Below are 25,867 nucleotides of genomic sequence, written 5' to 3' on the forward strand. Positions count from 1 at the left end.
CGACCAAGAAAAAACCAGCTTCATTACCGAGTTCGGCCTATACTGTTACAAGGTCATGCCCTTCGAGCTAAAGAATGCTGGTGCGACCTTTCAAAGACTTGTAAATAAACTTTTTCAGACTTTAATTGGCACAAAAATCGAATGTTATGTAGACGACATGGTCGTCAAAACATAGTTTTAGCGAGAATTAATAAAAGACTTGGATTCTGTCTTCCAAATTCTGCGTCAATATAACATGAGACTAAACCTAAACAAGTGTGTCTTCGGTGTCACCTCGGGTAAGTTTCTAGGGTACATTGTCAACCGGCGCAATATTGAGGCCAACCTGGACAAAATAAAGGCCATCATTGACATGAGACCACCTCGGAAAGTAAAAGAAGTTCAAAGGCTAAACGGTCGCATAGCCGCTCTAAGCCGCTTCATGTCGAAGTCGGCAGACCGCTGCCTACCTTTCTTCAAGACAATCAAAGGCAAAGGGTTCAAATGGACCCGAGATTGCCAGCTCGCGTTCGACGAGTTAAAAACTTACCTCGCCACCGTACCAACCTTAGCCAGACCCGAGGAGGGTGAGGTCTTAGAACTGTACCTCTCGGCGATCGACGAAGTGGTCAGTTCGGTATTAGTAAAACAAGTAGATCGGGTCCAGCGGCCCGTCTATTATGTTAGTAAAATTCTGTGGGGAGCAGAAACAAGGTACCTGCAGATAGAAAAAATTGCCTACACACTGGTGATATCAGCTTGAAAACTCCGCCCGTACTTCCAAGCTCACACCGTCGTCGTCTTAACCGAAAAACCCCTAAGACAAGTCTTGCTGAAGCCCGATGTCTCCGGTAGGCTGACGAAGTGGGCCATCGAACTCAGCGAGTACGATCTCCAGTACAAACCACGGACCGCAATTAAGGCACAAGCTTTGGCAGATTTTATCGCCGAGTGCACTTTCAGCCACGAAGCCCTACAGGTTGAGCCCGAAGTCCCCAGTTCGGGCGAACCCGGAGCTCCCGAGCCAATAGAGTCTGAACCCCGTGAAGTAGCAACCAATGTGGCATCTCTCTTGGTCAGGCGAAATGCAAACTGGGATGAGGAGCACTGGATCCTTCACGTGGATGGTTTCTCGAACCAGCAAGGCAGCGGGGCTGGAATAGTCTTATGCGGCTCGGGAGACACAAAATTAGAATACGCACTACGCTTTGAGTTCGCGGCATCCAACAACGAGGCAGAGTACGAAGCACTGATAGCCGGGGCTGAACCTAGCACGAAAGGTAAAGGCAAAGCACTTGGTCATCTGCAGCGATTCCCAGCTCGTGGTCAACCAAGTTACGGGCGAGTATGAAGCACGTGAGCTCTCCATGATCGCATATTTGGCCAAAGTAAAAGAGGCCCTACTCAACTTCCAGTCATACTTCATCAGACAAATCCCGAGGTCAGAGAACACTGAGGCCGACGCTCTGTCCCGGTTAGCCAGCACAAGACACAACAACATGAGAACCGTGTACATAGAGGATTTACCTCGGCCTAGTATTCTCAGGGGGGGGGCAGAGGAGGCTGCTCCCGTCCTTGAAGCAGAGCCAAGCTGGATCGACCCACTCGCGAGTTTCTTGATAGATGGAACCCTCCTTGCAGAATACAATGCGGCCAAGAGGGTGCAGCGCCAGGCAGCCAAATACGTCATAATAGACGAACGGTTATACCGACGGTCCTACATGCTCCCCTACTTGCGTTGCCTGCACCAGCAACAGGTGGAAGAAAATTCCTAGTTGTTGCAGTAGATTACTTCACGAAGTGGATAGAAGTCGAACCTCTGGCAACTGTTACGGCCCGAAACATACATAACTTCTTTTGGAAGAACATAATATGTCATTTCGGGTTACCTCGGATACTAATTTCCGACAATGGCAAGCAGTTCGAGGATATCAAGTTCCAAGAGTGGTGCCAGAACATGGGGATTCGGCAAAACTTCACATCAGTTGCGCACCCGCAGGCAAATGGTCAGACGGAAGTAATGAACAGAGCCATCCTGTGTGGACTGAAAGAACGTCTGGATCGTGCTAAGGGACTGTGGGCCGAAGAGCTACCAAGTATCTTGTGGGCTCACCGAACTACAGAAAAAACCACCATGGGAGAAACCCATTTCAACCTCACCTACGGCACTGAAACAGTGATCCCGACGGAAATCGAAGTACCAACATTGCGACTATAAACATACAACGATCGGACAAACGGAGATGAGTTACGTACCAACCTTGACCTACTAGACGAGGTAAGGGACCTCGTGCACATCCGGACAGCAGCCTACCAGTAGTAGGTAGCTCGCTACTACAATGCCAGAGTAAAGCAACGAAGCTTCCGAGTCGGCGACCTGGTCCTTCGTAAGATTATGGTGCCCGAACCCGACGTGGGCAAACTTGGACCAAACTGGGAAGGGCCCTATAAAGAAAAGAGAGCGCTCGAGGGGGCATACGAGCTCAAAACCTTGGAAGGCAAACTAGTACCTCGAGCGTGGAACATCGTGAACTTAAGGCGATACTATCTATAAACCGCCAAGCAAAGTGGACGAAATCGCTATAAGGTCCTATGGACCACGATGCAGAGCCAAGAGGAACCTCGGCGTAAACAAGCAAAGAAAAGTCGGGCATATTATCAGCTCGGCAAAAAAATCAGTTCGCTGCAAAAGCCTTCGCGGCAAAACAAGTCGCGGAAGTACAAGAACCCGGACAAGAAAGTGGCATATTATTAGCTCGGCAAAAAATCAGTTCGCGGCAAAACAGGTCGCAGAAGTACAATAACCCAGACAAGAAAGTGGCATATTATCAGTTTGACAAAGAATCAGTTTGGGAAAAAGGAACACGGGCAAAAAGATTTATCTATTCCGTTGCAAGAAACAGGAGTACATTGGCCATCAGAAGGCACTTCAAAAAAAAAAGATTATCTTTACATGCCCAGAGCTACTTCTTCGCCATCAGAAGGCACTTCAACAACACCCGAAGGCCCTGCCTCTCCTTCAGAGTCCGGCTCGCCATCAGCAGCATTGGCCATCTCCTAAGTTATACGCGAAGTAGATATGGCACTAACATCGAGGTCGGGGTACGTGTTCCGGATCATCCACCGGCTCAGATTGAAACCCCTTCTGTAAGAATCCACCATCAGATCGTCAAAACGCGGAGAGGCAATATAGTCTTCAACAACCTTCCTCTTGGCGTCTTCAATGCCTTGGGAAAAAATCTGCGTCTTCTCCCTGATGTCCTCCTGAAGATATTCGACTTGATGCTGCAAGTCCAACTTCAAATCCGCCATGTGTTTGACGACTACCACCATGGCCTCGGCATCACGCTGAGACATCGCCTGCCTGGCCATGGCAACGCGAGCAGCTTCTTCGGTAGCATATGCGGCCGCCTCAGCGGCTCGAGTATTCGCCTCAGCGGCACGAAAAGCCTCTTTAGCAGCATGGGCGGCAGCCTCAGCAGCTCGCGTCTGTCGTGAGCTCCTCTACACTTGGGCCGCTAAGGCGTGAATTGAAGAATTCACCTACCAAAAGAAACAAGTGAGCAACAACAGCAAAAGCGATAGAAAATGAAGGCAGACGAAATCTGACTTACCACCATAGCTTGTGTTACGGCGCGACAAGCGACCTGATTCAAAGGAAGATCGGTCCACGCCGCGATCTCCTCGGGGAAAGTAGCCTCCCTACTCTTCTGAAGAGCATAGTTCAGCGTCAACACGCTCCTGAACTCCCCTTAAGCTCTCGAGCCCGAGGGCCCAGCTTGCGTATGAGCGGACCCAGAGTGAGCAGGAGCACCCATATGAGTGGTCTCAGCGTAAGGTGCCCCAGTAGTTTCATACACCGGCGGAGTCACCTCGGGCTCTCTTGGCAGATCCTCCGGCGTGTGGCCTAGAACTTGAGGCCCCTCATCCGGGGGCAGCTCGGTACGAGTTCGCTTAGCGACCCACTTCCTCCTCTTCATGCCCTGGAACAGGTGCCCCCCACGAGTTCTCTCCGCATCCATCACAACTGTAGAAACGAGTTCGACATCAGAAAAAATGAAGGAAAAAAGCAAGCAAGAAATCACAGAACTAGAAACCTACCCGAACTCAGGCCGACCACAATAAGCTTGGCCTCCGTCAAGTACTCGTGACACTTTAAACCTTACCGTGCCCATTGCTGGAGGCCCTTCACTGTCTCTTTGTCGAGAGTGACACCAGAATCAGGAGCGGCCTCACCCCATCTGGTCTGAAAGGGCCATCCTTGCGCACTTCGCACGCCGAAGTAGTCCCGCTTCCATGCTGGGACCTTATTAGGAAGATCGTGCAGAAGCTTAAAGCCTAGGCGAGGAGAAAGGTAATATGCCCGTCTTCCCTCAGGAAGAGAACCCGCTTGTCTCTTAAGCATCAAGATGGAGGAGAATATCTCCAAGTCTAAAGGGAAATTCTGCTCGCAGAAAAGGGAGACTGTCCCCACTAGGTTCTGAATAGAGTTCGGGTGAAGTTGGCCAATGGTAACGCCAAAGTGGTTTATGACTTCGACTAAAAGGGGGTGGAAAGGCAGTCGTAGCCCCGCGGCGAGCTGCTCTCGAAAAATCACAATCTTGTCAGGACTGTGTTCCCAAGGAAACCTACCCGAGGGAATGAAATATGTATACCCCCAGGCAGATTGTAAGACATGAGTATAGATTGGAGCCCCTCGGGCGTCATGGTTGAGGGACCGAACCTATCTAGCATCCGGCCTCGGTGAGAGGTAGACGCCAAACTGCCCGAAGCGGCTCGGCCTACGAGTTCATAGTCATCCTCAAGTTCCACCTCGGGATCACTAAGGTAGTCGGGGGATACGGCTCGGTTTGTAGAACCTACATCAGTCCTACTTGAAGAGTCGTCTGAGCTATCAAAGCTAGACATCGAGGGAAATAGGTGGATTCAGGAAGGTACTCACCGGAAGAAAGTTTTGAAGGCTCCGGAGACGGGAACAAGCCAAAAACCCTTGGAGGCTAAGTAACCAGCCTAGACGCGAGCTGAAAAAACTTTGACGCGAGCTGAAAAACTTGGACGCGAGCTGAAAAGTTGGATGCAAGCTCAATAGGCAAACCGCAGAAGTGACAAATCGACTGGGGTCCCCAACTATTTATAGTTATAGTAACCAAGAACCGACTGTGCAGATCAAAGACGATCCGGCGGCCCACATTCGCGTTGACAGCACGTCCCCTGAGGTCGAGACATGATTGGCACACGTCTTTCCGAAAAGAGCGAAACATCAACGCACGTCTTTTGAAACTGACGTCGTGCCGGCGCACGTCTTTCTAAAACTGACTGCGTCGCACGTCCCCCTGCAACTGACAAAAATCGCCAGCGCACGTCCCTTCAGAACGGCCAAGGTGCGCTTTTTTTAAATTTAAATGACCCACTGTCACGTCCCAACAGCGTGAATTTTTGAAATTTAAAACGCGCTCTGTCACGACCATCAACATTTATGAGTAGTAAGCACGTTTTCCGCCTTCTCGGAACCGAAGAACCCTGGCAAAGGCAACTCGCGTAGTTAAGATTCGAAGGACGGGACAAATCCACTTACCACCTTGCAAAACTCCTCGCACCAAGGCATTTGGCCCGACCTCACAGTTATGCGACATGTGGAAAAAGCAACAGCTCGACACAAAAGCAAGCCTAAGGCATTTTCACCAAGGGGAGAAACCAACGGACCGAACTCCTTACTAGGTGCCCGAACTCACCCTTGGCCCCAAACCGGAAAGTAATCCAATATGGCCTGCCTTGCAATAGTTTGGGACATACCTCGCCGAACTGACCTGCCTTGCAACAGTTCGGGAAATACCTCGCCGAACTGACCTACCTTGTAACAGCTCAGGATACACCTCGCCGAATTGGCCTGCCTTGTAACAGCTCGGGATACCCTCGCCGAACTGACTTGCCCTATACATGCCTCCGAACTCAAGACTTTGCCTTGTTCACCACTCCACATCACCTTCAGGGCACCAAAACCAAACAAACCGTACTATGCCTGACACTGAGGAAGTCCGTTCCCGAGGGCGCCGCACCTGACTGACTTGGGATCTGACGCTTGATGGCCGCACTCTAAACGGCCACCTGCCACGGCCACCTGACACCGCCATCTCCAGTTAGAGAGACGGTTAGGCAGTGACGGTTCTACCCTAGCAGAAAGGACGACGACCAAATTGACAGACGTAAGAGTAATCATACCCGACCTGACAAGGGCCTCGGTGCGAATGTGCGAAGTGATTATAAGAGCCCTTGCCCCCAACAAACAAGGTATGTGAACTTTGCGCTATCTGGTCTACACTTTGCCTTTGAGAGATTACTGACTTGAGATTCAAAGTTATCACATCGGGTTCCCCCCGGAGTTCCCTCATCTTTCCCGTTTCAGGCTCCCCGACGCTCTAGCTCAAAGGTGAATTCGTTGACAGCTAAGACTAGCCGGATCGCGCTCCATCAGATTCATTTGTAGCTAAGATGGTCATTTGACATCCATTAGTATATGTAACCACACCGTTGAACTCGCATGACTGTTAGCTCTTTATGGTAAAAGTAGTGGAATTCATGCACCCTACTCTTCCCCAACCCCTAAATCTCCCCTCCATCTCAGTATCTCGTAAGGCCGTAAGTTTCGGAAACAAAGTAACCAAAGAGACCGTACCATCCATTACCTACCATACCCACCCCTACCCACCATACCCATCACGTAGAAAGTAGCACTTTATGCGAGTTCACATTTCCGCCCCACAATGCCCCACAACACATCCCCGCCCTGTATTGCGATCATCTCCCAGATGTACTAGAACCAATGATTAAATCATTGGGAGATGTTCCCAATACATGGCATGCATGTGCTGTGGGGAGTTGTGGGGTAGAGATTTGGACTCACTTTATGCCCTCTTCTATCTTCTCTCCACCATACGGTCCATACCAACCACCTAGAAAGTAGCAATTTATACCCTCTTCTCTCCACCTTTGGATTTTTTATTTGCGCCTCACAAGGGCATTGTGTGCCTCATGTACTCCTCTGTGCAATGCTAATGTCCTCCACATGTTATTTTCACTTGGTCTGACGTGGACAAACATGTTACCATGTGATACATCAAAATCCTTGATTTCAAAGATGTAGAGAAGTTTTTGTTTGCTTAGTGTTTTCGGTCCGCCCCTAGGTGGAGTTCGGATTTCCTACGAATGGACTGAATCATAAAAACCCCTTTCATTAATGCTGATGTACTCCACTGTCAAATATCATCCACTAGAAAGCTACACGTGGCCTAATGTAGACAACTTGTCACCATGTGATGTTATAGGTCAGTCCACCCCTAGAGTGCAGTCCTAGAATTTTAGGGGTGGATTGGCCTATAAAAGACCCCTTTATTTTAAGGAATGGGATCTACTCCTTAGGGCGTCTCACATGCACATCCACCATGTTTTATCATTCTGGGATGAATGATAACTTATAAGGGAGATGTTTCCAATGAAGGGTACGATGTGTGTGTGAGGAACGTGTGAGGAGAAATGCAAATATATAGAGTGCAAAACCTTATATTTTGTATGTATTTACGTTGTACATATTTGCATTATTTCAAATTGAGCCAAAATTTGCATTTCTACTCTTTCCAAATTCAGTCTTATGAACTTTCGGACGAATTAGAAAAATCCAAATGAGTCAAAATTTTCAAAACCAGCTTGTTCGGTAATGAAGATTGTTTTTTTTTTCCTTTAAGAAAAAAAATAGTTGTTAGTTTTCTCTTATCAGTCCAATCATTTTGATTATTTTTAGAATTTAAAAATCAGACAACATTCTATGCATTCATTTCAGTTGGGGGTAGCCCATCCCCCAACCCAAAACCACCCAACCCGGGTTTAGATAGGATTTGATCCCAAATCTAGTCCTTTGACACTTGAACTCTTATCGTTGATGGATCGGACATTACTTCAATTCGACCGAGTTCAATATAAATCCATTACAAAAGGCTAGGTCTAATCCAATCCCATAAATATTTTGGGCCATTAAGTCTGGATTGGTCAAATTCAATATATTTTATTCGTCAACCCAATCCATTCAAATTGATATTGATTCGAATGGGTCCAGTCCAACCCAGGTGTAGGCAGGATTTGATCCCAAGTCTAGTTCATTGACACTTGAGCTCTTATCTTATGTTAATGGATCAGACGTTAGTTCAATTTGACTGAGTTCAATATAAATCCATTACAAATGGACCGGGTCTAATCCATCTCATAAATACTTTGGGCCATTAAGTCTGGACTAGTCAAACCCAATATATTTTATTCGTCAACCCAATCCATTCAAATTGATATCGATTCGGATGATTTCAATTCGATCGAGTTCAATATAAATCCATTACAAATGGACCATGTCTAATCCAATCCCATAAATATTTTGATTCATTAAGTCCAGACCGGTCAAATTCAATATATTTTATTCGTCAACCCAATCCATTCAAATTGATATTGATTCGGATGGGTCCAATCCAAACTGGTCAAATTCAATATATTTAAAAAAAAACTAGTAATTAAGCACATGCGTTGCACATATGAATTTTTTTTCATATTAATTACTTGAATTTTAAATATATCATAGTTAAGATATAAATTGAAAATTAATAAAAGTAATAATTAATATGACTAAAAGCAAACTTAAATACTTGTACTAAATGTGCATGTGCATAAATTTTAAGTGATTATTATTATTATTATTATTACTATTATTATAACTACTACTACTAATTTTTGTGTTCCATTTCTATCTTAAATAAAAACAATTTTTATTTTAACAATTACTTTTATTTTATATGATGATTATTTAACACTAGAAATGCTTTGATATGTCTTTAACAAAACTCTATACATTTTAATTTTTGTGTTTTATCTTTTTTTAAATATTTATTATTCAATTAGGACATCATGAATTTCTTTGAAAAGTTGGATCATTGACCCATCATTTAGATTGGAAAATAGCATTCCTTTTGGATAAGTTTTAAATTATATATTCCATCTGCATTATATAAATAATTTTTACTTATCACACTTAATTTTTGTTTGACAAAATTAATATATAATTTTTTATTAATTCTTTTGGTTACTTGTACATTTTTATTTCTTTTTAAATATTTATTATTTAACTATCATATCATCGACTAATCCATTTGACCTAAACCACTAACCCATGACCCAAAAAAGTTTGATTTCTAGGTTGACATTAAATTTTGTATTACATTTCTATTATTGATAAAATTATATTTTATGTATAATATTTATTTTTGTTCAATATAATGAATGTACAATATTATAGGTGTAACCAATATTTTATTTTTTTATAAATATATAATATTATATCTTATGTATAAAATTTATTTTTGTGATTCTTTGTATTTTATATTTTAAAATTTTTATCATTTGACTATGACGTCTTTTTATTTCTAGGTTGATTTTAATTTTGACATTCCAGTTTCATCATTTATAAAAATACTTCTTACATTTCATACTTCTTTTGTTTAGTATAATGAATATAGAATATTAGTGATGTACCCAATTATTTTTATTTTTTTGCATTATATATTTTATTTAATATTATTTAATTGTGGTATTATTTATTAATGCATTTAACCCCAAATGGTTGAATTGCTTACCCACCACTGAGAGGGAAGAGGTTTTGTTTTTCAATTATTTTTCAAAATATTTATTTATATATTATTAAAATTAATGTTGTGAATTTAATTAGTAGAATTTAATAATGAGAAAAATATATCTTAAATATAGGATTTAATAAGATAATATACCTTAGATATGAGATTTAATAAGAGATACTAGAAAAATAGTTTTACTTCCAATTGGTTTTAAATTTTACATTCCATTTCCATCATTAATAAAAAAACATTTCTTAGTTATCATCCATGTTTTCAACCTGTTGTTGACTTGGCCGATTGAACCATTCAAACCGTCACTCGACCTTGATCCTAGGTTTGGTTCTATTGAAACTCCCCCTTTCAAATAAAAACCGCCTAACTTGGGAGGTCCAACCATTGCCCTATTTGACCCAATAACTAGGTTATAGGTTGTACATTCAATTATGTGCAAACTTTTGGAAGTCATAACTTTGCACTCTGGTGTCTAATTGGGGTTATCTTTTTGTTTTTTTTTTTTGTTTTGAATAACTTTTCAAGATCTATACGTCCCAAAGGCCATAGGTGCCTTGCCTTGCTATTTTTGTGAAAACCCCGTTTTTGGCCCCAAATTGAAATTTTAATATTTTTATAAATAAAAAATTCAAAACATAAAAAATCTAACACAATACATATATTATATGTAATATATGTAAAAAATAATTATAAAATATATGTAAAACATAACTATAATATATGTAAAACATAATTATATTATTTATTGATAAAATATGTATTTTTACATACACACAGATATAGCATTGATGTAGAGCGGTTTGGCTCGTTTGACCTTGATAGTCGAACCGATGACATGTGATTCAAAGGCAAAAGTGGGTTGGCCTCCGGGTCAATTTTTAAAAACATTGTTTGTCATATTGATTATTGTTTAATATATTAAATATATGATTGTAGCAACATGGATTGGCCCATTTGACCCAAATGGTTTAATTTCTTACCACCACCTAGATGGAAACATTATTTTTTTTTCAGATAGATATTTAAAGTATAAGTTTTTATATTATTTGAATTATTAATTTATTATGTATGTATTTAACTATAGAATTTAATGATGAGAAAAAACAAAACAAAAAAAAAACCTTAAATAGATGATTTAATGAAGGTGAATGCAAATTAATACCTTAAATGTTGCATTTAATGAGGGAGAATTGAATGCATTGAATATCTTAAAATTACCTCTTTTCAACTCATTTAATATCAATAACCAATTACCCTATTTGCTCTCATTTTTTATCAATAAATTTAAATATAGAGGGGTAAGTTTTGTCCTCAGAAAATTCCAGAAATATTCTTGAGGTTATTCATACTTTTTGAAGTAGTATAGATATTTGGTTGAGTGATCTTTAACTTCAATTTTAATTTGATTGTAAATGTCTAACTTATATCTTTACCCTCTATTTGCATATGTGCATAACATGTGCCTTTACACAAATATAATATAAAAGTAATATAATATATAATTGAATTGTATCAGAATTTAGCAAATCAAATCAGCTATATTTTGAATTTGATCTACTTATTATTCGATTCAAGTTTTAAAATTTGATTCGATTCGTTCAATTATATGTGGATGATATTTAAATCTAGCATAGCCAAATGGAATTACATATCAATATGATTGATTTGCAACCCTATTGTAATTAGCCTCTAAGATCATTGACTTAGTCAATGTTCCATGAACCAATGACCTGTCCAGACAAAATGTAATAGGGTTTGACATCTAGGTCAGATTTTAAGACATTACTAATGACCAATGAGTTGAAGTACCGGAAAAGTAATATTTATGTTTTTTTAATAACTAATGTAAGAATATGTACTATGCATGTGTGTAAGTATCAACCATATATATGATATATAGTACCTTTTTTAGGTAGGAGATATATTTTGCTCCATAAGTACACAACCATGAGTGCTGGAGTGGATGCTTGGTAACAGAATATATGAATCAAATATTGGTAAAAGACCAATATTAGATTCATTTGTAGCACTGTCATAATTAGCTAAGGCCGGCAATCTTGACCGGCCCCAACCCATGTGATCCTCCCACCTTGGAACCCACCCATAAGCACCCATTCTATTGGCGGGTCAATATGAGTCAAGTAACCTATTAGGGTTAGAGTGGGCTGGGTTGAAGGTAGCCATTAGGGTTAGGATGGGTTGTGTCAAAGTTAAGATACTCCCCAAATATAAAAAATACATAAATTAACATGACTTGAACTCAAGCCTCCTAGCGCATTCACATCTCATTACAAATCTAAACCACCATGCCACATTACATTTTGCAATTAATAGTGAAATAAAATAGATTTTATTAACTTTCATGTTCACATGCAATTTTACACGAAAGCACTTTTACAAAAGCAATTTTATAAATAATTTTATGAAAAGTATTTTTATGAAAATAGTTATACAAAAGTACTTTTACACGAAAGCATTATTATAAAAGTACTTTTATGAAAACACTTTTATAAAAGTACTTTTATGAAAGAATAAAAACACTTTTACAAAAGTACATTTACAAAAGTACTTTTATGAAATCACTTTTATGAAAGTACTTTTATGGAAGCAATTTTGTAAAAATACTTTTATGAAAGCACTTTTGTAAAATTTATGCATTTTTTTGCTTTTTCTGCTATTTTCTACATTTTCTGAAAATTTTTGGTATTTTTCTGCGTTTTTACAAAATTTTGGTGCGTTTTTTTGCATATTTTCTGCATTTTTCTGATGTTTTCATGCATTTCCTGCAATTTTTTGGTTTTTATTTTGTATTTTTTATGATTTTGTGCAAAAGTTCTGCATTTTTTGTAATTTTTTGTTATTTCTTTTGTATTTTTCATACTTTTCTGGTGCTTTTTGTATTTTTTCTGCATTTTCTGCAATTTTTGCATTTTGGGGTATGCAGGTTGACCTAACCTGTTTTTGTTCTGTGGCAGTCATGAGAGGGATGATTTTATCAAAAAAGTAAAAAAATGACCAAAAACCATTGAACGGATCAATGGTTCGACCACCTGGGTTAATGGGTCATTGATTGATTCAACGATTTTTGGCTAGGGACCAAGATTAGGATAAAATGGAACCGGTAATAAAAAAATGGTTGACTCGTTCTGACAACAAAAATTATATGCAAAAAATTGAGTGTGTGGGGTCCATTAAGTAGTACCATATGTGTTATGTCATTTGAGTGTGTGATTCATACGACCTAAAAACGGAATTATTCTGGCCACCGATTTTCAGGTCGACGGTTTAATTGTTCAGTTCAAACGGATGACCCGTTCTGACAATAAAAATTTAAAAAATAAAAAAAAAATGACCAAAAACCATTGAACGGGTCAATGGTTCGACCACCTGGGTCAATGGGTCATTGATTGATTTAACTATTTTTGGTTAGGGACCGAGATTAGGATAAAATGGAATCGGTTTCTTAGATGGTTCCCAATTAAAAAAAAGGGCCAAAAATCATTTGATGGGTTAAGGGGCTGATAATTCAACCACTGGAGTCAATGAATCATTAACCGATTTAACAATTTTTTGCTAGAGACCAGATCAACGATTCCATTCTTACCCTTGTGAAGCAGGGCTCCTCTGCTAATATTACTAATTAAGAATATGTTTACAAGTCTAGGCAGCAAACCGTAGATTAGACGTCATACCTTTGGTAATCTCAAAAAGAACTTCATTATCACTAGCCACCTCTATATCGATAACCCTATGATTGACGCACAGCCATAAAAATTGTAAAAAGCAAAGCAAAAACGTTATAAATATTAACTATTGGAGGGAAACGAGAGATTCTTCAGGTATCATACCTTTTGGGCATAGATTTATACTATTTACATTTGGCATTCCGGACTTATCTTCTTTTTGTGGTTAAAATGGTATACAATGTTTTTAACGGTAAAAAGGAGATAATTCCTTATTTAGAATGCTAAATGCATTATAATTGTCATTCTAATAACAATAATATGATTTTATTGATATGAAGGTGTTTAGGTTATGGTTAAGCTGGCCTCGCATGCTATGTGGCGGCTTTTGTGGCCATCTTATCTCTTTAGCCACATCAGCACCATGTAGGATGGATAAGTGCGACCAAGAAAAGGAGTCTCATGTGGATAAGAAGGGTAGTTTCGTCGGAGATTAGGACTTATCCCGAATACATCGGTAGACTATTTCATCCCGAGAACCCCAGAAGCTTCATTCAAATAGGACATCAATTTTCGGCTATAAATAGGTAACCTCCACTTAAGGTAAAGGATTTTTGACTCTTCAGCCTTCACACTGTTATTTTGCCCCTATTCGAACAAACGTTCTTCTCAACTGCTCTGTCCAACCATCCATCTCTTCCATTATTGACTTGAGCGTCAGAATCCGCATCCGGAGACCAACTTCCTGGGCCTCTGATCTCTTTATTGATTTTTGATCTTGTTGCGTGACTTCATCATTCCATCTCGGCTTCACTAGTTGGCACTTGGCAAAATTATTTGACTACGATCGTAACTCGAGACACCTCGAATTAGACAGTATCAAAAGCATAGGATATTGGGAATTTAGATTCCTCCGTAACTAAGATGGTCATTTGGCATCCATTAGTATATATAACCACACCGTTGAACTCGCATAACTGTTAGCTCTTTATGGTAAAAGTAATGGACTTCATGTGCACCCTACTCTTCATGTGCACCAAAACCAAAGAGACCATACCATCCACTACCTCCATACCCACCATACCCGTCACCTAGCAAGTGGCACTTTATGCGATTTCACATTTCCGCCCCGCAATGCCTTACAGCACATTCCCGCCCTGTATTAGGAACATTCCCGCCATAGATGTGCTGTGAGATTTGAACTCACTTTATGCCCTCTTCTGTCTTCTCTCCACCATACGGTCCATACCTAGTACCTAGAAAGTAGCAATTTATACCCTCTTCTCTCTACCTTTGGATTTTTTATCTGCGCCTCCCAAGGGGCATTGTGGGGCGCCCCCCTGTGGGGCGAAGATGTGAACTCTGGAGTTTTAGAGGAAAATGCCTGATGTACTTACTCCTCCGTGCAACGCTAATGTCCTCCACATGTTATTTGCACGTGGTCTGACGTGGACAAACATGTTACCATGCGACACATCAAAATCCTTGACCTCAAAGATGTAGTGAGGTTTTTGTTTGCTTAGTGTTTTCAGTCCACCCCTAGGTGGAGTTAGGATATCCCAGGGGTGGACTGAATCATGAAAACCCCTTTCATTAATGCTGGTGTACTCCACCGGTAACTACACGTGGCCTAATGTAGACAACTTGTAACCATGTGATGTTATAGGTCAGTCCACCCCTAGTGGAGCTCTACATTTCTAGGGGTGGATTGGCTTATAAAAATCCCTTTTTATTAGGAATGGGATCTGTTCCTCACTTTTGGGCGCTTCACATGCACATTCACCGGGAACGTCTCCCATGAATAATAACTTATAAGTATGGGAGATGTTCCCAATGAATGGTACATGTGTGTGTGAGTCATGTGTGAGGCACCCTATGTGAGTAGAAATGCAAACATGTAGAGTGCAAAATCTTATATTTTGTATATATTTGCATTTATACTACTTTCAAACTGAGCTTAAATTTGCATTTCTACTTTTTCCAAATTCAGTATTATGAACTTTTGGATGAATTAGAAAAATCCAATTGAGTCAAAATTTTCAAAACCAGCTTGTTCGTTAATGAAGATTGTTTTTTTAATTTTAAGAAAAAAAAATAGTTGTTAGTTTCCTTTATCAGCCTAATCATTTTCATAATTTTTAGAATTTAAAATTCAGACAACATTCTCTGCATTGACACTTGAACTCTTATCTAGTCCAATCATCAGACAACATTCTCCACCCAACCCAGGTGTAGACAGGATTTGATCCCAAATCTAGTACATTGACACTTGAACTTTATCATATGTTGATGGATCGGACATTAGTTCAATTCGACTGAGTTCAATATAAATCCATTACAAATGGACCAGGTCTAATCTAACCCCATAAATATTTTGGTTCATTAAGTCCGAACTGGTCAAATTCAATATATTTTATTCGTCAACCCAATCCATTCAAATTGATATTGATTCGGATAGGTCCAATTCAAAGTGGTCAGATTCAATATATTTTAAAAAAACCAGTAATTAAGCACGTGCATTGCACATATGAATTTTTTTTTCATATTAATTACTGGAATTTTAAATATATCATAGTTAAGATATAAATTGAAAATTAATAAAAGTAACAATTAATATGACTAAAAGTAAACTTAAATACTTGTACTAAATGTGCATGTGCATAAATTTTAAATGAAAATTATTATTATTATTATTATTATTATTATTATTATTATTACTACTACTACTACTACTATTACTAAATTTTGTGTTCCATTTTCTAACTTAAATAAAAAAAAAAATTATCTTAACAATTATTTTTATCTAATATGATGATTATATAACACTCGAAATGCTTTGAAATGTCTTTGACAAAACTCTATACTTTTTAATTTTTGTGTTTGATCTTTTTTTATATATTTATTATTCAATTAGGACATCATGAATTTCTTTGAAAAGTTGGATTATTGACCCATCATTTAGATAGAAAAATAGCTTTCCTTTCGGATTAGTTTTAAATTATATATTTCATCTGCATTATATAAACAATTTTTACTTATCACACTTAATTTTTGTTTGACATAATTAATATATAATTTTTTATTTTTTTTTTGGTTACTTGTACATTTTTATTTCTTTTTAAATATTTATTGTTTAACTATCATATCATCGACTAATCCATTTGACCTAAACCACTAACCCACGACCCAAAAAAGTTTGATTTCTAGGTTGACATTAAATTTTGTATTACATTTCCATTATTGATAAAATTATATTTTATGTATAATATTTATTTTTGTTCAATATAATGAATGTATAATATTATAGGTGTAACCAATATTTTATTTTTTATAAATTTATAATATTATATCTTACGTATAAAATTAATTTTTGTGATTCTTTGTATTTTCTATTTTAAAAATTTTATCATTTGACTATGACATCATTTTATTTCTAGGTTGAATTTAACTTTGACATTCCATTTTCATCATTTATGAAAATACTTCTTACATTTCATACTTATTTTTGTTTAGTATAATGAATATACAATATTAGTGATGTGCTCAATTCTTTTTATTTTTTTGCATTATATATTTTATTTATTATTATTTAATTATGGTTTTATTTATTAACACATTTAACCCCAAATTGTTGAATTGCTTATCCACCACTGAGATGGAATATGTTTTGTTTTTAAATTATTTTTCAAAATATTTATTTATATATTACTAAAATTAATGTTGTGAATTTAATTAGTAGAATTTAATAATGAGAAAAATCTTTCTTAAATATAGGATTTAATAAGATAATATACCTTAGATATGAGATTTAATGAGAGATAATAGAAAATTAGTTTTACTTGCAATTGGTTTTAAATTTTACATTCCATTTTCACCATTAATAAAAAAGCATTTCTTAGTTATCATCAATGTTTTCAACCTGTTGTTGACTTGGCCGATCGAACCATTCAAACCGTCACTCGGCCTTGATCCTAGGTTTGGTTCTATTGAAACTCCCCCTCTCAATTAAAAACTGTCTAACTTGAGAGGTCCAACCATTGCCCCCATTTGACCCAATAACCAAGTTATAGGTTGCACACTTAATTATGTGCAAACTTTTGGAAATCATAACTTTGCACTCCGATGCCTAATTGGGGTTATCTTTTTTTTTTGAGTGACATTTCAAGATCTATCCCTTTTTTGGCCCCAAATTGAAATTTTAATATTTTTATAAATAAAAAATTAAAAACATAAAAAAAAATCTAACATAATACATATATTATATGTAATATATGTAAAAAATAATTATAAAATATACGTAAAACATAACTATAATATATGTAAAACATAAATGTAATATATGTAAAACGTAATTATATTATTTATTGATAAAATATGTATTTTTACATACACACAAATATAGGATTGATGTAGAGCGGTTTGACTCATTTGATCTTGATAGTCGAACCGATGACATGCGATTCAAAGGAAAAAGTGGGTTGGCCTCCGGGTCGATTTTTAAAAATATTGTTTGTCATACTGATTATTGTTTAATATGTTAAATATATGATTGTCGCAACATGGATTGCCCCATTTGACCCAAATGGTTTAATTTCTTACCACCACCTAGATGAAAACACTATTTTTTTTTCCAGATAGATTTTAAAAGTATAAGTTTTTATATTATTTAAATTATTAATTTATTATGTATGGATTTAATGATGAGAAAAAACAAAAAAAAAAACCCTTAAATAGATGATTTAATGAAGGTGAATGCAAATTAATACCCTAAATGTTGGATTTAAGGAGAGAGATTTGAATGCATTGAAAATCTTAAAATTACCTCTTTTCAACTCATTTAATATCAATAACCAACTACCCTATTTGCCCTCATTTTTTATCAATAAATTTAAATATAGAGGGGTAAGTTTTGTCCTCAGAAAATTCCAGAAATATTCTTGAGGCTATTCATACTTTTTGAAGTAGTATAGATATTTGGTTGAGTGCTCTTTAACTCCAATTTTAAATTGAAATTGCATTATTCTTGATATAGAAACATAAAAGCATATTGGGGTATAAATGTTTATACATAAAAACATATCCCCACTATCATAAAGTGGATATTTGCCCTGGTTTGGTACAAGTCATAAGAGTTAAATTTGATTGTAAATGTCTAACTTATATCTTTACCCTCTACTTCCATATGTGCATAACATGTGCCCTTACACAAATATAATATAAAAGTAATATAATATATAATTGAATTGTATCAGATTTTAGCAAATCAAATCAGCTATATTTTGAATTTGATCTACTTATTATTCAAATCAAGTTTTAGAATTTGATTCGATTCGTTCAATTATATCTGGATGATATATAAATCTAGCATAGCCAAATTGAATCACATATCAATATGATTGATTTGCATCCCTATTGTAATTAGCCTCTAAGATCATTGACTTGGTCAATGTTTCATGAACCAATGGCTTGTCCAGACAAAATGTAAAAGCGTTTGACCTCTAGGCCAGATTTAAAAACAATACTATTGACCAATGAGTTGAAGTACTAGAAAAGTAATGTTTATGTTTTTTTAATAACTAATGTAAGAATATGTACTATGCATGTGTGTAAGTATCAACCATATATATGATATATGGTACTTCTTTTAGGTAGGAGATATATTTTGCTCCCTAAGTACACAACCATGAGTGTTGGGGTGGATGCTCGGTAAGAGAATATATGAATCAAATATTGGTAAAAGACCAATATCGGATTCATTTGCAGCACTATCATAATTAGCTAAGGCTGACAATCTTGACTGACCCCAACCCATGTTACCCATCCACCCATACCCACCCATTCTATTGGCAGGTCAATATGAGTCGGGTAACCCATTAGGGTCAGAGTGGGTTGGGTTGAAGGTAGCCATTAGGGTCAGGATGGGTTGTGTCAAAGTTAAGATACTCCCCAAATATAAAAAATACATCAATTAACATGACTTGAACTCAAGCCTCTTACCGCATTCACATCTCATTACAAATCCAAACCACCATGCCACATTACATTCTGCAATTAATAGTGAAATAAAATAGATTTTATTGACTTTCGTGTTCACATGCAATTTTACACGATATCACTTTTACAAAAGCAATTTTATAAATAATTTTATGAAAAGTAATTTTATGAAAATAGTTTTACAAAAGTACTTTTATACAAAAGCACTATTATAAAAGTACTTTTATGAAAGAATAAAAACACTTTTACAAAAGTACTTTTATGAAATCACTTTTATGAGAGTACTTTTATTGGAGCAATTTTGTAAAAATTCTTTTATGAAAGCACTTTTGTAAAAGTTTTGCATTTTTTTTGCATTTTCTGCTATTTTCTACATTTTCTGATTTTTTTTGGTAATTTTCTGCATTTTTACAAATTTTTTGTTTTTTTTTTGCATATTTTCTGTAATTTTCTGATGTTTTCATGCATTTCCTGCAATTTTCTGGTTTTTATTTTGTACTTTTTATGATTTTCTGCAAAAGTTTTGCATTTTTTTTAATTTTTTGGGATTTCTTTTGTATTTTTCGTAAATGAGAGGGATTGATTCTCTTAAAAATGCTTTTTTTTTCGAATACATGGGTTAACCTAACCCGTTTTTGTCACTTGGCAATCTTAAAGAGAGATGGTTTTATCAATTTTTTTGGGTATATGGGTCGACCTGGCCCGATTCTTTCATGTAGCATTCTTGAGAAAGATTATTCTCTCAAAAATCATTATTTTAAGGTATATAAGTTGCCTTGACCCGACCCGATTCGACCCGGCCCGGTTCTTTCATGTAGCATCCTTGAGAGATGTTCCTCTCAAAATTTTGTTATTTTCAGGCATATGGTGTCGACCCGACCCATTTCTGCTATGTAACAACCTTGAGAGAGAGAGACGTTCCTCTTAAAAATTATTATTTCAGGTATATAGGCCATCACGACCCACTTTTGTATTTATAGGTGAAGATAGGTGGATTAGTATGGATGAGAGTGGTTAAGGATCAATATGAATGGATCAAGTGGGTCAATATGGATGGATTAAGGTTGGATCAATCAAATTTTCTTAATGGGTTGGATCGGATATACCTTTACGGAGTCCGACCCAATTACAGTCCTATGGATTGATGGGTTGGGTGGGTTGCTATTCAACCCTTACCCCACCGAACCCAATCCACCCATTTGCAACCTCTATAATTAGCTTATAAAATCATGGTCAATGATCCATGAACTAGTGACTTATATCTATATATATATATATATATATATATATATATATATATATATATATATATATACATGTTTTTTTTTTCAGGTTTTTCAGGTAGGAGATATATTTTGCTCCATCGGTACACAACGGCCCGAGTGAGGGTGGGGGATATTAACTTTTGAAGAACTTTAGGAAAATTATTGATAAATACCATATATTTTGGGTTAGTGGCTCAGTTTGGTAGAAGTACAAATACAAATATATACAATATATACAGTGCAAAACCTTTTATTTTGTATATATTTATATATTTTATATTATTTTATATATTTATATAATACATATTTATATTTGTACTCCAACCAAACGCAGCGTTAAGGACATCAACTTTTAAATGCCACAACCAAGTATCCTAAACCTTAAAAAATCTACTATTAAGTCAAGTTGTATCGTTCCGTCAATTATTCACAAAATGTGATGTCATTTGTGCCTTGAAATATTTCTAAACCCTAAAATTATTTTTATGAAACCGTTTCACAAGAGATTGTTTCGACTTTCGAGTTCTATTAGATTCACCTTGCATTACAATTTGGCGATTCTCCTTCAACAAATTCATTTTTAAGACTATACAAAATAAATTTAAAATAGATAATTTGGTAGTTTTATCATTCACCACAACCTCAGTTAAGATTACTGAAATTTAGTTGATTGTCTTGTCACACTTGCCCCAAAGCATGGTTTTTAAAACTGACCCGACCGGTCAGGGCTTCGGTTATCGGGTCAAACGATTCGATTGTTCGAATTGAACAATTGGCCCGTTTTGACAAAAAAAAATTAAAAAAATAAAAACCAAACAAAATCGTTTGAACGGTTAACCGCCTAGGTCAGCGGATTGCTGACCAAAATCAATGGTTTTTATGAAAAATCCGGTTTTGAGAAAAACCAGAACTGATCACCTGACCGATTCCCAGTTTTTCGGTCCAACCATCCGATCCAATCCAGTTTTAAAAACCATGCCCCAAAGTACAGACTACCTACATGTAATTTTTCCAAGAATTTTCTTTTTATCCAAATTGATATGATAATGGTTGCATTTACAAAACCATATAAATATGCTTTATATTGGGGATAGGGCTGTAAATGGATTCGATTGAGATTAGGGGTTGGGCTTAAATTCCAAATCAAACCAGTAGTATTGGTTTTTGGAAAATTAGCAATTAAAGTTGATTGGTTCGATTAATTATCGGTTTAATTTTTTATTCTTATAAAATATATTATAAATAAATATATAATAAAATTTAAAAAAACATATAAAATATTATATTATATATAATAAATAATATTATATATATATATCCATTAATTCGATTGATCGAAAATTTCAATTCAATCTCATCAATTCGATATTTCGATTTCTCGGTTTTTCTTCTTCACTCATAATTGGGATGGGTTCCAACATGCATCTGGTTTTAATTCATTAGGTTGAGTTTGAAAGGAGTACACTAGATTGTAAAACCTTATATTTTACATCATTTTGTATGTATTTACGCTGTACATATTTGCATTTTTAGTTTTTACTGAGCCTTAACAAATATTCAATCAATAAGAATTTTGTTCAAAATGAGGACTCTGGTGCTGCCGGGATTGAATCCGGACAGATTTTCTAATCCCGTATCTCCCCCTGATGTAAGGAATTTAGACACGTAACTGTCTACACACACAGCGGTACGAGCAGCAGATTCCGAGTGGATTTGTGATTTAATCGGACTTCAATGAAGAGAGAAAAAGGTTAAGAAAAAATCTAAAACAACCGGTTTACCAATTTCAGGTATAAATGGATTTTTTCTTTTAATTTCTTGTGAAATATTTGGACTGAACAAATCTCGGGGTAGCACTATCCAATAGTCCGATATTATGGTGTAAATCTAGGATGCCGAAAATGTATGATACGGAAGAGTTTTGACCAATCAACAATCCCCGTCCTAACCCCCACCAGCACCTTTATGATACTCCGATGTCCGATCCTTTGTAGAGTCAGATAATCCTAATAGTTGTGATATTTATTTTTTTTAATATTAAATCATAATCTCTGTGGGTATGTTTGGATTAAAAAGAGTGCAGATATTAGTCAGTGGACAAACAGAACAATTAGAGACCAAATACAAAGATACAAAGATTGAATGACGACAACTACTCGTCAACACATTTTAAGCGCCTGTTTGGTAGCACCGGTCGTTCCATACTTTCTCAACCGTTGCTCTCAAAACAAAATAACATCACCGTTTTCCCAATTTGACAAAACTGTTGATCTCAACCCTCCGTTACGCGCCTTCAAATTTTGCCTTTTGGATTTCTTTCTCATTCTCTCTCTCTCTCTCTCTCTCTCTCTCTCTCTCTCTCTCTCTCAAGTCTGAATAATCCTTCCTTGTCTATTAAGCGAAACCATGGACAAACGTCGCCGGAAGCAAGCCAAGACCACCCACTACGACTCTGAAGGTTGGTTGTTTATTCCTCGCTATTATTGCCTTCTCTATGCTTGTCAATCAGTTTTTCCTTTCTTTAATGGGTGTTTTCCTCTTCTCTTTCTCTTTCTCTTTCTCTTTCTCTTTCTTTCTTGATTGTTCACGACAGAGGTCAGTAGCATTGAATGGGAATTCATAAACATGACGGAACAAGAAGAAGATCTCATCTATAGGATGTATAAACTCGTCGGAGACAGGTAAAGAACTACAGCATCTCGCCTCCCCTCCTGTTATTTTGCTGTTGCATCATTTTCCGGCTACTTTTCAGTGGGTGATCGGTGCCCCTAGCGCCCCCTTCACCATGGAGATTCCGACTGTCAACTCTTAAACAGTCTGGAGCCCGCCGCTCTGGACTAAAGCGAAAAGAAAGCTCTTATCACAATGGCTTATTACAAGCGGAGCGGTGGTGGTGGTGGTGGTGGTGGTGCAAAACACAAGCATGAACCAACCAAGGGGGGTTGGGGCTCGGGCTTCGGTGTGGCAGATTGCTATTGGTTTTCTGACCCCAAGTGTTTTACACTGTACAATATGTGAACCCGCTCTTGAGCTTGAATTCCCGTCCTAATCCAAAGCATTTGTTCAGTTGTTTGAAAGAAAAAGAAAAGAGAGTTTATAATTTTTAAACTGGCGGGAGAGGGACAGAGCTAGGCCTGCTAATGGGGTTGTCTTGGTAGAGGGCTGGACGCAGGTTGGAGTCGGACTACAACCAACCGAGCTAGAGCTGCAACTTGGAGGTCATGGCGGGTGTTACTGACAGGAATGTGTGTTTTATGATTCTGACAGTGGAGAGACTGACAAACTGGGTGTGGACTGTGGATTGTGGGAGTTCAAATCAGTCCCCACGAGATTGCCCCCGACAACATCCCACGGGACATCCCGTCGTGTATTAGAAATATCTCTCAATGATGACATCACAATAATGATATCATGATAGGGAGATGATCTTAATACACGGAGGAAATGTCCTGTGAGATGTTACGGAAACAATGTTGTGGGGGGCTGATTTGATCTGAAATTGTAGTCTATGCACTAGCGGAGTGAAAAGGGTTGTGAGACTTGTGACAGATGTCACGTGACATCCATCCCCCCTCCCCACACGTCTTCACCTACCCATATCTGAACTTGAAGGACAAGAGGAGTATAAATTGCAACTTTGCAAGTGGGGGAAGCAAGGAAGAAGCTTCATGACACAAAACGCCACTGCTCTCTCCTTCATTCCTCCCAGTTCATTTTTTATTTTAGGTTTGGTTCAGGACTTTGAATGAAGTGGGGAAGAGAGAAAGAGAGAGAGAGAAGAAATAAAAGGGGTGGAAGGGCAGCTTCCCTGACAAAAACAACGGTGTCAGCTTGCTTGTTTTGTTTTTTTTTTTATGCAACACGCATATGAGATGGGAGTACATGAGTTTTGTTGTTTACTAATTTCTAGGTGGAATCTAATAGCGGGGCGAATTCCGGGTCGGAAACCAGAAGAAATAGAGAGGTTTTGGATTATGAGACACGGCGAAGGTTTCGCTGGGAGAAGAAAATTGCAGCAGAGCAACAATTGATAAAGTTTTAGCCATTGATATTTGAGGAAGGATTGTTTTTTTTTTTTGGGGGGGGGGGTACTTCTTTCCCTCTTTTTCTTATCTTTGGCTTTTTTTTTTCTGTCGTTATTAGTCTAAATTTTGTTTTTTAGTGGCTGTATATCATATCTATTTGGACCCTTATAGGATATGCAAATGAACATTCATCATCATCCCCTCTCCCTATTTTCAAAAAAAAAAAAACCATTTTCTTTTCAACTCACATATCAGTAATACCGTTTTCTGCTGTATCTGCAGCATTGATGTCAAACATACATGAATTAGTTTGGTAAGAACCGCGGTTCAGTCTCAGTGACCTATCTTGCACGGTTTTCAATTCCATTCAGCAACTTGCAAAAGAAAAAGGGTTTTATCATTTGAAAGCTACGTTTCTTAGCTCTGGAGAACGTAGATGGACTGTTTCTTGAAAAGATTCCATTCCCGTCTTCATAGAAAAAGGCAAAGAGTAGGAACTGAGGAGATCGATAAATTGGCCCCCTTTTTTCTAATTAAGAAAAACAATTGAAGTTAAGCAAAAAGTTCAGTACTGTATGGGAGATCTGAACCAGTGCCGGTTAAAGTCTGACTGCTAGGTGGGAATACATTGTCTTCCATCCTTCATGGATGCTGCGGTGGGGCCCTCGGGCCCCTCGTCATCTGCCGTGAAATCAAGATCTTATGCTATGCTTCTGGTTTAAAAATTTGTGCTTTTGAGCAGATTCACATTGGACTTAAACTCCCCTCTTTCATTCTTTCATCCAGTACGGTGAACTTGCAGTTTTTTTCTCTGACGTTGAAATTGAGAAAGCTTATAAATCTTTCAGGTTTTCATTGATTGCAAAGTGTTCATATGGCAGGCCCTCAATACCGGAAATCAAATCCTTACTGTTGGCCTGTTTTGTTCTGCAAAAAGAGGTGGCCATTTCTGTGATTGATTTCACACACCTTCTCTTCCGATTTCAATGCGAGGAAGAATATTTTTTTGGAGGTTTGGCTTAGAGAGGTCATTATTTAGCCCTAATGAAGATCCCACCGTCCTCCCTATCTGGATTAATCTTCCAAAGCTGCCTATTTATCTTTATGGGGGAGGATTTCATAAAATCGATTACAGGAAAGGTACTTAAAATCCATATTGCTACTTTGCAGTGTACGATGGCTAAGACTGCTCGGGTTTGTGTTGAAGTAGATATAGCCAAGCCTTTAGTGGAAAATGTTTAGATTGG

The 25,867-nt window shown here is 37.4% G+C and overlaps 1 protein-coding gene across 1 annotated transcript; it reads left to right on the forward strand.

The window, feature by feature from the left end:
• Positions 1-22,791: 22,791 nt before the first annotated feature.
• Positions 22,792-24,817, forward strand: LOC148864504 (transcription factor TRY-like). The gene is made up of 3 exons (XM_088977715.1): positions 22,792-23,053; positions 23,189-23,276; positions 24,506-24,817. The coding sequence occupies exons 1-3, from the start codon at positions 23,002-23,004 to the stop codon at positions 24,624-24,626; spliced, it is 261 nt and encodes an 86-aa protein (XP_088833841.1). The 5' UTR covers positions 22,792-23,001; the 3' UTR covers positions 24,627-24,817.
• Positions 24,818-25,867: the final 1,050 nt, after the last annotated feature.

The sequence above is a fragment of the Nelumbo lutea genome, chromosome 3 (genome assembly GCF_056320005.1).
Source record: "Nelumbo lutea isolate HS-2025 chromosome 3, American lotus-T2T, whole genome shotgun sequence".
NCBI lineage: Eukaryota > Viridiplantae > Streptophyta > Magnoliopsida > Proteales > Nelumbonaceae > Nelumbo > Nelumbo lutea.

Bases quoted from the DNA above. Each gene is read 5' to 3' on its own strand.
- LOC148864504 (XM_088977715.1), top strand. From the start codon at position 23,002: ATGGACAAACGTCGCCGGAAGCAAGCCAAGACCACCCACTACGACTCT. The intron at 23,054-23,188 runs GTTGGTTGTTTA...TGTTCACGACAG, and splicing joins CACCCACTACGACTCTGAAG to AGGTCAGTAGCATTGAATGG. The intron at 23,277-24,505 runs GTAAAGAACTAC...ACTAATTTCTAG, and splicing joins TATAAACTCGTCGGAGACAG to GTGGAATCTAATAGCGGGGC.